Raw genomic sequence first — 15,644 nt, 5'->3', positions numbered from 1 at the left:
AATTAATAGCTAATTTCACTAGGCATTTTTTTCCAGCTCGCTTTGCTCCCTGGCGACTTTTTACAAATCTTCCCACATTGCTATGTTTTGCCCCCTCAAAATATTTGGTTTAACTGGATTGAATAAATGTGTTGTGTAAAAGCTATATTCTGTATATACCCGCGATTTGATTAAAAATAGCGGCAATCTGCGAGGTTTAAATGGCTTTGATATCAGGAAGTTCCGGGGGCTCCAGACGGACCCCAACCGCAAAGCACTGCCGTATATGATTATGGAAGGGTTGGGCCATGGTCCCCAAAAGTTCTACAACCAAGAAAAAAAAGGAGGAAAGAAAAGCAAAGGAAAAGTGTAGGATATGATTTTATTTACTGAATACAATGTCAAAAAATATCTCAAAGCTATATTCTCATGAAAATGTGATTTTCATTCTCGCTCGCTTCGCTCCCTTTGGACTTATATTAAGCAGCTTTTTAGCACTTGCGCCATACTGCGCCTCTCGTTTTTTTTACTCTTCATGCTACTGCTGCAAAGAATCATGTTCAGAGTGGCATACAGACCACTAAAAAGGAATGGAAAGAGAGAAGAGTGAAATATATTATTCTCTGGATATCATGTCAAAATCTATCACTAAATTGGATTTTGTATAAAAAATATCAAAAATTTGCTCGCTCGCTTCGCTCGCAACTTTTTTTTAAAGATAAATTCTGCCTGATACGCAATGTCTGGCCCTCTCAAAATCGTCGCCTCATTACACCATTACACATGTTCATACCATGATATGACCGGGAAATTTTTGGCTCTTGCCCCCCCCCCCCCCCCCCCCCTGGCCACCGACCCCTGTTACGCCGCTGAGAAGGAGATGTATTTAATCAATGATTCGTGATACAATTATTGGTGAGGGACAGAGAGAGCTTTATTATGTTATTGTATTTGAAACAAGGCCTCCCGGTTGTAATAATTTGTCAATCAGAATTAGTATATGAAAATTAAGATACTAGAAAGAGGAAGTAGAGAGAGGGGGTGAGTGGGATGGTGAGGATACAGACAGAAAGGGGGAACAGAGGTATTAAGAGCTACACTCTAAAAAAAAGGTTTACACAATATTGGGTAAAATGGGAACATGGATGTTTGTTGGGTAAAAAAGATACCACATATTTGGTACATTTTACGCAACTTTGCGATGAAATTGGCCCTTCAAACATGCATTTTGCCCAATATTGAGGGGAAAAATTACCCAGCAAACATGCATGTTCCCTTTCTACCCAATATTGAGGGAAATTTTTACCCTCTAGCTGTTTTTAGAGTGTAGCTGAATGTGCATTTTTTGCACAGGTTTATTTTTGGATGCAATTATTCTAGACAAAATCGGGATTAGGAAATTAATTAAGGAAATTAGGGAAGGGTGGAGAGAAAGAGGGGTAAGAGACTGAGTTGTCTGTATTATAAATTCGTGACAAAAAACCTGTTTAGAAAAACAATCAAATCAAGGAAATTAGAAAGGTAAATGGGGGCAACATCGAGCGAGAGGGGGCGTGAACGGGAACCATTCCCTATGATTATTTTGAGCGTTGTGACAAAGCCCGCGAGTGATTGATCGCCGGGGCATAGTTCATACTATAGCCCGGGTTGTCAGGGATTTGGCGTTCCCTAACAACCCACGCCGCATTTACTGTGGTATAGTACCCCTCCTCGCTTCAGTGTCTAACAATAGAAATGAGAATGCCTAATGGGACACCGCTATGGGACTGTATTATACAGTGTATAGGCCAAGAGTGTTATGACTTGGATTAGGCCGAATATAACTGTTCTATTTTGGCGACTACGGATCAAAATGTACCGTCGTAGTTCATGACGAATAGGCCTATACTCAAGACGGGGAATTAGTGTGAGAGAAATTGAATATTGTGAACCCATTAACCACTCCTATCAGGTAGAGCCTACAGCAATTAAAAGCTTTAAAGTTGGACCATAAAACTTCCGTCTCGAAATCTCTCCAGGCCCTTTCTCGCAACCATGGTAAGTATATACATTTAGTCTGTAGATCTATATACATTTTTAACGCAGCATGCATTATAATATATGTAATATAATTGACTCATTCTTGTGTAATAAATGTTAAGGTAAACCAGCTAGAAATTACTTTCGAAAAATTATTGTCATTCAGGGATCACGTGCTTAATTAAGGTTATTAGCGAAAATACGGTTCTTTATATGATAAAATCACATAAAAAATGGAAACCTATACACTGTTAAAAAAAAATTCCTTAAAATAAAAGAAGTTCCTGCACCAGAGTCTCGAGAACACCTGTAACATTACCCAGTTACCAGACTGCGTAATCTTACAGGAAATTGGTATTTGGTGTACGGAATCTTACAAATTTCCTTAAATAAAACACCCTTTTCCCCTTTTTTAAACAGACATGTTCTGTTAAATTGCAGAAAAATTCCTGTTTAATGAATTAACAGAATGATTCTGTTATTGCTTTCTGCAAAATCTTTTTTTTTTCTGTACAATCACGGGTTTGTTAACAGTGTAAGATTATTGGATGTATCACCTGAAACATTGTGAAATCTTACATAGAAAGTCATTGGCCCGTATTCTGAAGTCGGGTTTAACTTAAACTCAGGTTTAAAGTTGTAGTTTAAGTATGGACAGCCAATTGTTACATAATCACCAACAGTAGAGATATCATACTTCAGCTCATTCTGCTCTCAAATCATTCATAATTGTGTAGGAAGTATAAATAGATGATTGTCTTCACCATCGATGAATCAGGAAAGAGCACAGTAAACATAGGAAACATACAACTTAATAAATATTTTGATACTTTTGGCTTCCCATACTTCAGAATACGGGCCATTAAAGTCTGATGGTGACGCTGTGTTCTCGTAAAATGAATTTAAACCTTTGAAACATTTAACATAAGAGTAGATAATTAGGGGTATGTTTTAGAGGAGGGAGGGGTGAAGCAGGGAAATTTCCAATTACCACTCAAGGTTAGTCTCTTTTATCATCTTATTCCATTCACATATTTCAGGGTTTTTTCCCTAATCACATACGACTTAATGTATCACATATCTACATGATCTATGACGCTAAACATTTTAGGCATGCCGTCTAATCTAAAACACAATATGATCCATGCTAGTTGATCCCATAACTACAATTTCATTAGTTGTCTTTTCTTCTCATGATTCATGAAAGTATTAGTGCTTTGATCATGCTCATATTTTCCCTGAACCACGACTCGATTCAGATATGCCTAACGGGAGAATTCAAACAGATAGATTTTGTTGGTTTGTTTTCCTCTCCTAATACAACAAGAAACATTAATACACATTTTATTCAACTTGAAAAATATATTTATTCTTTCCTTGGGGTTCAGCATACATGTAGAGAAGGTTGGATAGATCTTTTTTTTTATATGCCATGCAGGCAAACCTCAGACAATCTTCCATATCGCCAAGGGCAGTCATGAAAATTATGTCTGTGCTAACAAACATTAACATGATGGCAAAAGTAGCAGTGGAATAATAGGCCTACTGTATCAAATTTCGAATTGGGCATCTTTTTGAGTAGATACATGTAGATACCAGAAATGGGTAAATGGTAGATGGAATTCGAGAAGTTCAAGTGAAAGTTTTCTGAAGTGATCTCCTGAAAAATAAGCTTAGGCTCAAAGTTGACCCCGGGTCATCATCGTCTACGATTGATGAACGTGATGCCAAATTCTAGGTATAATTTCGTAATGTTTCATAGTGATGAATTTGTCAAGAGTTACTTTAGTTCCATTGGGTCTGCTGAGCATATATATATCTTTATAAATAGTTATATTCACTATTTTCATTGGAAATGTCATGACTTTGTTTGACCAGGCAGTTGAGGGTAAACCCTAGTTTGACTTGATTAAAACGTATGAAAGGTGCCTTCTCCAAAGCTAGTTTAAAAGTCAGCAGTAATTCAGACATATTCAAACAAATCCTCACTTTTTTCAACTAGTATATTCTTTTTATTTTTTATTATTATTCATATCTTTAATTAATGGATTGGTTGTTTATATTAGTCAGCCCATCTGTGCGCTTTGAAACACCCGTATAAAGCGCTCTATAAATTGTATTATTATTAATTCAAACACACGCAGATTATACTTGTACTTTATTGAATAGGTTTGCAGAATTTCGTCGGATATCTTAAACAATCCATTCGAAGATCGCCTACTAATGACAGATTTCAATAATACGCTATTCAAATAGACGGTATTCTACACCATAGAACAAAACATTGAGTTTGGTAAAGGTCAAACTAGTAGTTATCTCGATTGGCCTGGATTTAAAAGATAAAACAAATGAATCGTTTGTATTCGTTTCTATTTATGGCCACTAAAATTTTCATTTCATTTCGTTACTAGTTAATAAGACATGTTAGGAGATATGCCCACATGGCTGGAGTTCAGACAGTATTCCTTATAAAGTATAAAATAATGTTTGTATTAAAGAAAATAAATATTTGTTATTAAGATACATAGCCTTTGGCCCCATTAATGCCCAATAGCGTGTGCTACAGTCTTTTGAATCGCTGGTGTTTGGAGGAGAAGAGGATTACTCCGTATAGAGCTACAGAGAGTAGGCCTATATTGTTATGTATAAAAAGGGGGGTGGCCGGACGTGTAAACGAGAGGTATTCTGGATGCTTGATCGTGCAAAACCCAAAAGAGACTCAAATATTTATACTCGAAATCTTTTTCATTGGTATCATTACTTGTAAGGATTATGATTTCAGCGCAAGTTTTCTAGGTTTACTATATCTACAGTACATTTCTCTGAGTATATCGGGGTGGGTGAGGTTGGACGTACAAGTTGGACACGTATATTCAAACCTATTACTGGCCACCTGTCTACATTGAAATCCTGTTTTTAGTGATCCCAATCGTCTCCCATTTGATAAGATATAACGTGTCTACAAAGGCCACCTGTCTCCAGCGGTCACTTTTTCTGTTCATTTGGCATGTTTGGGTGGCCTTAATACACAGGATTGAACGTATAGTTACAGAACTTTCCTTAACGGTATGGGAATCTTTGACCCCCCCTTCTTTGCATTAAAAAATGAAGGCCATTGAAGATTCGGGTTGTTTTTAGAAATAGAATGTTTTTTCGTCTGCCAACTGGTCAATCACCCTTGATCTATCCCTATACATTTTATGTGACTAATAATGCAGTTTCTGAACCATAGATATTTTGGGCTGTTGTGTGCGACAACTTTAGGTGATCATTTTTTCCTTTTCTTTGAAGTATGCTTCTGTAATCCATTTCTTCTTTTTTCAGATTTTCTGAGCAATCGAAATGCTTCTGATGTCATATGCGGCACACCCCTTTCAGCTGGACATCTCCAGACCTTTCTTCTGCAGTTCAAGACGAAATTGAGGGATCCAACTTGTCGTTATGTCTCGTATGGAGAGAATCATGGGGATACCCCAGGAGAGCAAGAAACCTTCATCGTTGAAGTACCCACGTGACCCGCCAGGCCCTCGGCACATCAACAAGCAGGCCGCCATCGACATCGCCCGCAAACTCAAACTAACGACCATCGGGAAAGTCGGGCTTCGGATCACCAACTCCACCAGCATTGACTCCGAGATGATGTCCAAGTACAACAACCAGGAACAGACCAAGGAAGTTTCCCAGAAGTCCTTGATGGATCGCAGGAAAGGCTTGGAGATGGCTAGGAATATCGTAGAGAGTCGCGTTGGGAAGTGCATCATGGAGACCAATGATTACGAGGTCAGACGCTTCAATCGCGAGTATGAGAAACTCCTGGAAAACGAGGATCAGACTAAACGACTGATGATCCAGAAGAAGCGAGAGTTTGTGCACCACAAGCAGAAGGTTGATCAGGCGATGAACTTGACCAGACGCGATGGTAGTCGATCGCCCATGGCCCCAACAAGCGATACTGATCGCCCACAGCTTCCTACTATCTATCCAGTAGGAGCGGTGCGTCAGCAGACGAGGGATGCTTCATCCAGAGAGGATCAAGTGGTAGAGTCTAGGAGAAGGTCACCAGGGTACATGCGTCCTCTAAGCTGCACCAGGGACAAATCGCACGATTCCGCAGTGGGTGAAACTGAACGATTCTTGAATAGCCCGTACATGAGAGCGTGCATCAGCAATATCAATGACGAGGAAGCAACGAACCGTGTTCTGGAAGGAATCGAAGAAGCAAATGAAGCGGAATCTTATAGGGATTCGCTGCCAAAATCGCGCGCAGCCTCGGCGAAGGGTGAACAAACAGCTCAGAATAGATTAACTGATGCTCCTGATGATAAACCTGATACGCATTTTGAGATTAATAGATCACCCAGTCGAAATATCTCTTTCATGAAACATTTGTTGATTGAACAGGTTAATGAAATAAAAGAAACTCCCAGGAGCAAGCCACCTTCTAGAATCAATTCACCAGCTTCTCCACGACCAGAAGCTTCCGCAAATCGGGATCACGAATATCCAAGAGATTCTGTTGATAGCAGAGTGGCCCCACATCCTGATCCTTATACAAATCAAGAAGGTGGCGAACAGAAACCTCCCAGCCGTGGAAAGTTCTTAGTAGAACTAATCAAATCAGAGTCTTTCACAAATCCCGAAAGTCCTGCAATATTAGTGGAAAGTTTCAGGGCAGAAGGAGACAGAAGCGCAACTCCCGGGGGTACCAAGATGGCATCCTTTTCGTCCATTGCAAAGAGACTCAAAGGCGGAAAAGATGGCGGTGCGGAATCTCCTGATGATGGTAGTAAGAAATCAAAGAAACAATCTGCTAACTCGCTGACAGTTGCAGCTCAGATCGCGCTTCTGAGGACGCGGTCAACCTCGCGTAATAAGAAACGGCGGGCCAAGAAGATCGCAAGCATGAACGCCCGCAACGTAAAACTATCGGATAGAACAGATTTAATGGCAGATCCGCGGTTTACCCGCCTAGCCGATTCACTCATTCCGGATTCTGGCGGATCTACTGACCTCTATCATTCCAAAGGAAAGTTTAGCTTACCTGACCACGTCGCTGCCGGTTTCAAATCGAATGCGTCGAGGACTAAAGACAGCAAGTTCAGACAATCAAGAAATTTGCATAATTTGATGAGATTCGAAGAACTGTTAGATTCTCTTTGAAGGTAGCCGTCATGATAGAAGATAGTTCCATCGCGTTGGTTCTGAGAAAAGAATCCGTCTCCTACTAATCGTCAGACGGTTTGATCGAGATGTACGGCTGCAATCACAGTCATTCGGTTTTCTTACGGTCTCAAGTATCTGCCTAACCCTAATCATCACCACCACCACCATCATCGTCGTCGTCGTCATTCACCAACAACATCAAAACCATCACCATCATCCTCAATATACCCATTATCATCAACATCATCTTCGTCATCATCAACATCATCCCCATCATCGTCGTCGTCATCATTCACCATTAACATTACCACCATCACAACCATTACCATCATCTTCTTTTTACCCATCATCATCACCATCATCATCAACAAAATTATCGTAATCATCATCATCATCGTTATCATCATACCCATCATCATCTCAAACATCTCTGTTTGTGTGAGTCTCTAAAACTCCTAATCTTTTTATCAGCACAACCATAATCAAGGCGATGTCAAAAGCAATGACTGTCATTGAGGTTGAAATATGGAATGTATGCATGTTTGAGGCCGGTAACAAAAATCTTGGTGATTTTTTATCTTGCAGTTCATATTTAAGATTGATTGTAAATAGGGGCTGCGGATTTACCTGGGAGAAGGGGTGATGTGCTCAGCACCACCACTTTTTTTCTTTTTTTTAGAAATGTGTATAAAACCTTAAAATGACTATCTGATTGTGATTTCGTTGCATGCTCAGTTCCCCACATTAAATCAAATCCATTCCGCAGCCCCTGGTACATTATGTTCAATGCAATCAGTCGTTGAAAAAAATCAGAACTCCTTGGGGCAGACAGAGTAGGAGGGGATGATGAGACAATACCTTAAAGAAGGCCGTATTGCATGGGGGCATAGGCATGATAGGTGAGAGCATAAGCGTGTCATATCGGACGCAGGTTCCAGAAGCCTAATTCATGTAATTGGTGGGGAGAAGAAATACGTTTGATTTGTGTGTTGTGTTTAATAAAAAGAATGCGGTCGTATGCTAATATTTTAAATTAATTCATATACGGTGCGGGAAGAATGGATATGTAAATTCTATACGAAGAAAATTGATAAATAATAGTGGTATATCGAAATAATAAGGTGACAATGATACATCGTGGGTTCTTATAGTCGCCATCCGGGGTCACCATTCAACACGAACAACGTCAAGCGAAAGAGGGGGAAATGCATTCGATTGAGCAGGAAGAATATTATAGAAATGAGAGTCAGTCTGCTATACAAGGTAATTCTACACTACACTTATAATTCAATAGAGATAAGGCCACCAGCAGGTAAGCCCGTCCCATTTTTAAGATATCCTTGGTCCTGTACAACAAAGCTTATCATTGAACGAAAGCTTTATTTTTACGATGGATTTTGCATTGGCAAATCGCAAAATATGTGCTACGATCATTGCTAAGGTTTGTGTAACCATGTAACGGGGTTCGGGGTCGCCTTTTGTAGCTCGGATATTGCTTCATCGGGCTTTGATCATGCCTAAAGCCGACCGCACACCTTACGATCGGTCTGCGACCCGATTTTGGAATAACACGTAGTATAATTTGATGCTAATATTGAGACATGGAATACCTTACTGTGTAATGTTGGAAATCATTGTACGAATACATACGTTCAAATCTGTGACTATGCTATCATTCTTCTTAGAATAAAAGCAAATTTAATATCTAGTCGTAATGAAGTCATAGCGGGCGTACGATTGGCTACGATTTGAAACTTACTTGGCCTTTACTCCAAAATAAAGGCTTGCAATCTTTCAAAATGGTTATATTAGTATTCTTTCAATTAATTTCAACCTGTAATAAAAATAATGATATGTTCCATTCATATTCTCAGAAAATTAGCAAAATGCGATTTGTTCCAAAATCGGATCGCGAGCAGTCGTATAAGGTGTGCGGTCGCATTTAGACTTGTTGACCAAAAAAATGTTTCATAATCGTGATTGTAATCAATTAAATAAGAATAACTATTTGATTTCTCACTTTCTTGCATTTGTATGTCTTTAATAGAAATGGAAACGAGAGACGGTCAGTTCGAGAGGGGGGAATTTTGAGGTGGGGGTAGGGTGGGAGATCGGGGAGTGTGAGCATAATGGGGGTGTAGATATTGAGAAATAAAGAGACATGATAAGAACAGAACGTGAGATTATATTTAATGCAGAGTGAGATATTTCCATGAAGAAATAGAGAATGCCTGTGTGGATGTACACTGTTAAACGCTGTTTAAAATTCTAAGTAGGTTGTTTAAGCGCGTCACTCTAACATGTCAATGAATATTGGTTAAAATTTGCAACAAGTTGTTTATTTTTTTTAACAAGATGTTGACAACGTTTAAACAATTGTGTAAAAGTTTAAACAACTTGTTGTTAGAGTGACGGGTTAAAACAGCGTGCTATTTTTTAACTGTGTATGCGTGCAAAGTGTGTGTGGTGAGATGTGCGTGTGTGAGAGGGTTTCTGAGAAGGAGAGAGGGAGCTGAGGGGGGTGTGTGAGAAGAAAAAAAATGTGTTTTTGCACGAGGAAGAAAAAGTAAGAGAGGCGAGTCACAGAGAAATAGATTATCATAATCATATAAAATGGAGCGTTGTGGCCCAGTGGATAAGTCTCCTGACTTTGAGACAGAGGGTCGTGGGTTCGAATCCCAGCCATGGCGTAATTTCCTTCAGCAAGAAATTTATCCACATTGTGCTGCACTCGACCCAGGTGAGGTGAATGGGTACCCGGCAGGATTAATTCCTTGAATGCATGAGCGCTGAAAGGCAGCTCGAGCTATAAAGCCGGGGTAATAATAATAATAATAATAACGCGCCTAGGAATATAATATATCTAGATAGATGGCGCTATATAAATGCCTATTATTATTATTATTAACAGGGGGTAGAAAAAAAGAGAATTGTATTATTATTATTATTATCGTTATTATTATTTTGAAAGGGATTTACATGAATGAAAAGGAGCAAAGGCGAAAGGCTAATCCGGGGAGTAAAAATGAAGACTTGGCGGAAAGAAAGGAGGACAAGTATTTATATAGATGGATGTGATCAGTTCTCCGACAATATCTGATAATAGGTGGATATCAAATAAAAAGTGCATTTGAATAAAAGGAGGAAATTAAAACATCAATCAAAATAATATCAATTTTAAAAAAACTCCTGAATGGTTTGATCTAAAACCAGTGTTTTAAAATATTTAAAGTAATTGAATTGAATAGGCCTAAAATTGATGAAGACAACACACTAGCATCCCCAAATCCCTCTGGAAAAAAAATTGAGATTTAATTTTGAGCAAACTAATTTGTCAAGAACATATTAATATTAGCCAATGCTATATTAACGAACCTTCGCGCCATGCATGAGTAAGCAGGTACTCAATACAAAATGTCACTTATTATTATTTTTTACAGTGAGGGCCATTTAGGAGATTAGTAAGACATAATTTTGACTTATCCTGTTTAAGGGGAAGTTCTTCCTGGCTAAAAAGTATATTGCTAGAATAGTAGAAAAGATAACCAAAAACAACCGATTAAGAGGAAATATAGGATCAAATACACGTGGGAGGGTATTTTTTTTCAAATTTAAACATAAATTGTATATAGGTCGCTTATATGAAGCAACTTGCTATAAAAAATAGGGTCTGCATGTATGAACGAAAAGCTAAATTATGAACATTGACATTGATTGACTTTATTACAAAAAAAGTGAAATCGAACATTTTTCTCTTAACAATCATGAAACCAGGCCTATATCTCCATGTTGTATGAACAATAGCCATATTAGAGAGGAGTGAGCACACTAAAAAAAAATCAGTAAAAATTATTAGTAATAGGGTCAGCTAGGTGCAACTGTTATTCTAATCATATTTGACTAGTTTCTAATCGAAACTTCTGATTATGTTTTCTTGATATTTTTGTACGAGATAAAAAAAATAATAATTTAAACGTGATCATCTCGTTTAGCCAACATCCGAATAATTATTTTGGACAAGCTTGGATTCTAAAATATATTAGCGAATTGAGCGTGTTTGAGCAGCTGATAATCAATAATCCGTATGGGTCATTCCTCAATGGCGCCCTCTTCCGAACTGTTGAAAGTCAGGTTGATAGTTGTGGGCCTCCTGAGTGCAGGGATTTAACACAAAATAAACAAATCAACGAAAAATCCCCCAAAATCTGACAAAAAGTAGATTATGTTGACAATATAGCACTGGAGTCAATCCGTGACTTCATACTATTTTTTCTCAGATTCAGATTTTATTTCCAACAGAAATGACATGAATATTGAAACAAATCATTTTCAGTCAACAAAATATTTACGATACAAAATCATTGTCATTATAATTATTTATCAACAACATCAATCATATATACAAAATATGACACATTTTGTAGACAAAATGATATATAATTTTAAATAGAAAACTAAAGGAAATGTGGAAATGGGTCCCCCGCCCCCCCCCCTATATCCGAGTGGGGTGGGGATCATGAAACAATAGATCATCCCCCCCCCCTTGAACAATCATAGATTCACAACACAAATCGACACCCGTAGGATCACCCTGGTGAGAGCTCAAAGTTTATAGTCTGCGGGCCGCCCCCCTAATGTTTTGTTTTTCATATATAATAAGCGTCAATAGAATAAAGAATAGAAAAAGACAATAAGTAAGATTAAACAAATAATAACATTCTCGCTGTTAAAAAAAAGCATTGCCGCCAATGAAAGGGTAATCGCTGTCAATTCCTTTAAAGAAGTCTGATGACCTTGCTTTTTTATGAAAAATAAATGAAGCGTTTCCTTCCGGAAGTGCGGAGGTGCATTCATCGGGAGTGGGGGGGGGGGGGGGGACACAGCGGCCCTTCCCAAAAATGCTTTGTGATGGCTATATGCGCAGGACTATATTGAATTAAAATATCGTGCCAAAGCATAAACCTATTATTTAACTCATTCAGAAAAAAAATATATGTAATTGGTTAAGGCTACGACTGAACAGCGGCTTGTTGGAAAATACTTGTAGGACGGAGACATCTATAAGAATAAGTATTTTCTTTTTGAAATTCATTTTTTTTTTGTATTAACGATGTAGGCTTATGTTTTGTTTTGATCTAATATAAAAAAAACATATACAGCTTTTTAACTACTTGATTAAAATAATATAGAATAAATAATTTCCATGCCTTTGACAAATCATTAGCCAGGATTATTAGACATTGATTAACGAATTTTGAAAAATAAATATAACCTGGTCGAAGTATTAATTTTGAAGATTTGTTCTTATTAGATTCGCGTATTTAATCTATTCATTTTAATATTTCACTTCAATAGATTTTATCCGTTTTGAAAATAAACTGGAGAGACAACAAAAAATTCAGCAATTTTTTAGATTTAGTGTCAGAAGGGCCTACTTCGGCTTTACTATATAGTCCCTTCTCACATTGAAATTTATAGTAACAATAGCATTATTACTATAACAGGGGCCGCGGAACGGTTTTCAAAGTGGGGGAGCTGAGCCAAAAGTGGGGGGCTGACCATGCAAAAAATCACAACCCTTTGGTAATTTTTATGTTTTTGTACACGGTTTTGGCAAAATGTGGGGGATGAAGCCCCCCCCCCCCCCCCCGCTTCCGCGGCACCTGTATAATTATCATGTTATTTTTTCATTGTATTGTAGTCATGTAATTAATGTTAGTGATTGTTTGTTATGCTGATCACAAAATCAATGAAACAGTTTATTATATCATGTATGTATAATTATAAAAACAGATATTCGTAGTCTCTTAGTTTTTTAACCATATATAATAAGCCTATACCTACCTATATACTTTCGAATGATAATGTCTTTTCAGCCGATAGTTTCTGTTTGAATGTCACTAAATGTAGCTGTGCATAAATTGTACTTGTTTTGTTTTTTTTTCGTAAGTTTTCATTAAAAAAAACCTATGAAACTTAACTTATTAAGCTTCTGTATAGTCAAGTAGTAGTATGGAAATTGAGACTACGGATTGTTGTCCTGATAAATGGGTCATAATCGATTATAATCATTCCAGCGCCGATAGTAATTCTCCTCGTTCACGCACACACTACATGTGAAAGGACGTTCATTCTGTACGGTAATTTTCCATCACGCACGTGTTGCTCGCTGTTGATCCAGACTCTTAGAATAGTTATTCTCATTACTTTGATATTAATTATTTTTGAAAAAACAGTTTGTAAGAATAATAACGACAAAACATGAATCATGTCTGTAATAAATACGATTTTTCTTTGATAATTTACAAATATCTCAAATTAGACATAACATATAAGTAAAAGTGTTAATAGAAATATCAGCAAGGACTTCGTACGAACTAGTAGGGTAAATATTGGGTTGTTTTAGCGTAGTCTTTGTCAGTCGAACACGTTTACGTTATGGGCGGGAGGGGGCAAGGCTAAGTCGCGTTCCCTGTATGTCTCTTCGATCTCCTGGAAATGATTTTGGCTTGAAAGAAAAAGACTACGAATTAAGGCTATGTTATTACTGAACGTGACGTAGCGTTTGATGAACCAATAAGAGTGCAGTTTTACTTCGCGGCCCTGAAATCAATGATCGAGGGCTGGAGCTAACCAGTCATCATTTTTTTTATCATCGGCCTTGATGTCATATCCCATCTCAGAGCTACAGGAGGCCAAATCTTTTTTTTAAATACTCTTATTCCTGTGTTGTTTGGACCCTGGGCATAGTTGAATGATATTGCCCTCTCTAATCATTCATGTTGCATCATATTTAGCCTGCCATGTCATCCGTTTTTTTTTTCATTCAAATTTTCAAGGGATTATAAATCATCTTCAAGATTCCAGGCCTATTTTTGTATGCATGTCAAGTAATATCCCACATTATTAGTTCAAATACATATAGGCCTATGTTTTGTTTTTTTTGTTCAGAATTACATTTTTTCCCGGGATAGATAATTCTTCTCATACTCAGGGCCAGTCCCGTTTTTTATTTGACTATAGATTTATAAAAAATTATCTGCCTCAATATTGTAAAGAATCCTCTAATGTAAATATTTTCAAACGCAAACTGAAAAAAAAATTAATTTTACAATACTCACTAACGGGTTAATCTGATTTAACTTTACTCATTATTTTGCATATGTATGTATGATTGTATACGTGGACCTATATCTGTTTTTGTAGGTACATGTCATAGGCCTATATACTGCTTGTTTTTATATACGAATATATATGCGTATATTTATTTAGTCTTTTTTTCAAATGCAACTCGCCAAAGTACCTGCTCCTGCTGCTCGCCTTCTTTTTCGTTATTATTCACACTGCACTCCTTTTACCTCCTCCCCCATCTCTATACACACACTCTCTCCTATTGTATTGTTATTAATATTCATTTTTACGCATTTTTTCAGATAATGTTTGTTTTGCAAAGTGTAAATAGACAATTACTATTATTGATTTTTTTTTTTGGGGGGGGGGGGGTCTGTGTGTGTGAATTAAACTTAGCCGTTTAGGGGCTGCCTGTCATGCAAGCTTTGCTTTTTTGGCAAGTCCCTCCGTTTTTACTCTAAATTACAAAAATCAAGCTTAAGTTTTTAAATTGTGTTCACCAAATCTATAATTATGTTCAGTGATACTATGTTATGTAATATGTTGTTATATTATGTTCATTATGTTATGTACAAAATTGTGAAACGGAAACCAATAAATAAAATTAAATGGAATTTATGCTGTTTAACATTCCCACTAATCTTGAGTAAATAAGAACATAATAAATTTGAATAACGGGAAATAGGAGGAACCTATTAAAAACAGCATATAGCTTGCAAGCATAGGTTCCCAGAATAAGAATAAATAATGATCAAAAACTGCTAACGCAATGGAGAAAGATGAATGAAAATAGAAAAATTAAATAGGCCTAAGAGGTCTACATAATAGACATTACATATATTGTAATGTTCATGTTTACCTTGCAATAATAAATTATAATCTTCACGTAGCTTATAACATTCATTCTCAAATATTTTACAATAGAGTCTCAATCATAATAGAACCTGGAAATCGAATTTGCTTGATCAAACTTTTGAACTAGAACAAAACTTGATGACAACCCATCCAGCAGCCTCCAAACCGGTCTCATCAAGCTTCGCTTCTACTCAGTCTACTATCCAGTACTAACCGGTTTTGAAAATGAATATACTGCCAAAGCTGAAGTCACCAATATATTACTCTGAGTCTCGATTATTATATCACAAAGTTTCTGGACTGCATTACTGATGTTCTTGGTAATTACCTATAATAAATTATCTAAATGAACGTTTTAAAGGGGTAGATTTGTATGTAGTTTGTTATTTAGTTGATATATTTGATATTTTTGCGAGTAGCGAGTATATAATATATTCGCTTGTTATATTACACGTAATCCGTAATCGATGACGTGCCTATTCGAGCGTACAGCTGAC

The 15,644-nt window shown here is 37.2% G+C and overlaps 1 protein-coding gene across 1 annotated transcript; it reads left to right on the top strand.

Moving 5' to 3' along the window:
• The first annotated feature begins 1,611 nt into the window (after positions 1–1,611).
• On the top strand, positions 1,612–9,159 carry LOC129266985 (uncharacterized). Its single transcript, XM_054904741.2, has 2 exons — positions 1,612–2,016; positions 5,323–9,159. The coding sequence occupies exon 2, from the start codon at positions 5,440–5,442 to the stop codon at positions 7,156–7,158; it is 1,719 nt and encodes a 572-aa protein (XP_054760716.2). The 5' UTR covers positions 1,612–2,016; positions 5,323–5,439; the 3' UTR covers positions 7,159–9,159.
• The last annotated feature ends 6,485 nt before the right edge of the window (positions 9,160–15,644 follow it).

This window comes from Lytechinus pictus, chromosome 8 (assembly GCF_037042905.1).
Source record: "Lytechinus pictus isolate F3 Inbred chromosome 8, Lp3.0, whole genome shotgun sequence".
NCBI classification, from domain to species: Eukaryota; Metazoa; Echinodermata; class Echinoidea; order Temnopleuroida; family Toxopneustidae; genus Lytechinus; species Lytechinus pictus.
The sequence above is the reverse complement of the archived record's forward strand: the minus strand, read 5'-3'. Positions and strand labels throughout refer to the sequence as shown.

Excerpts from the sequence above, each read along its gene's own strand:
- LOC129266985 (XM_054904741.2), top strand. The coding sequence starts at position 5,440 with ATGTCTCGTATGGAGAGAATCATGGGGATACCCCAGGAGAGCAAGAAA.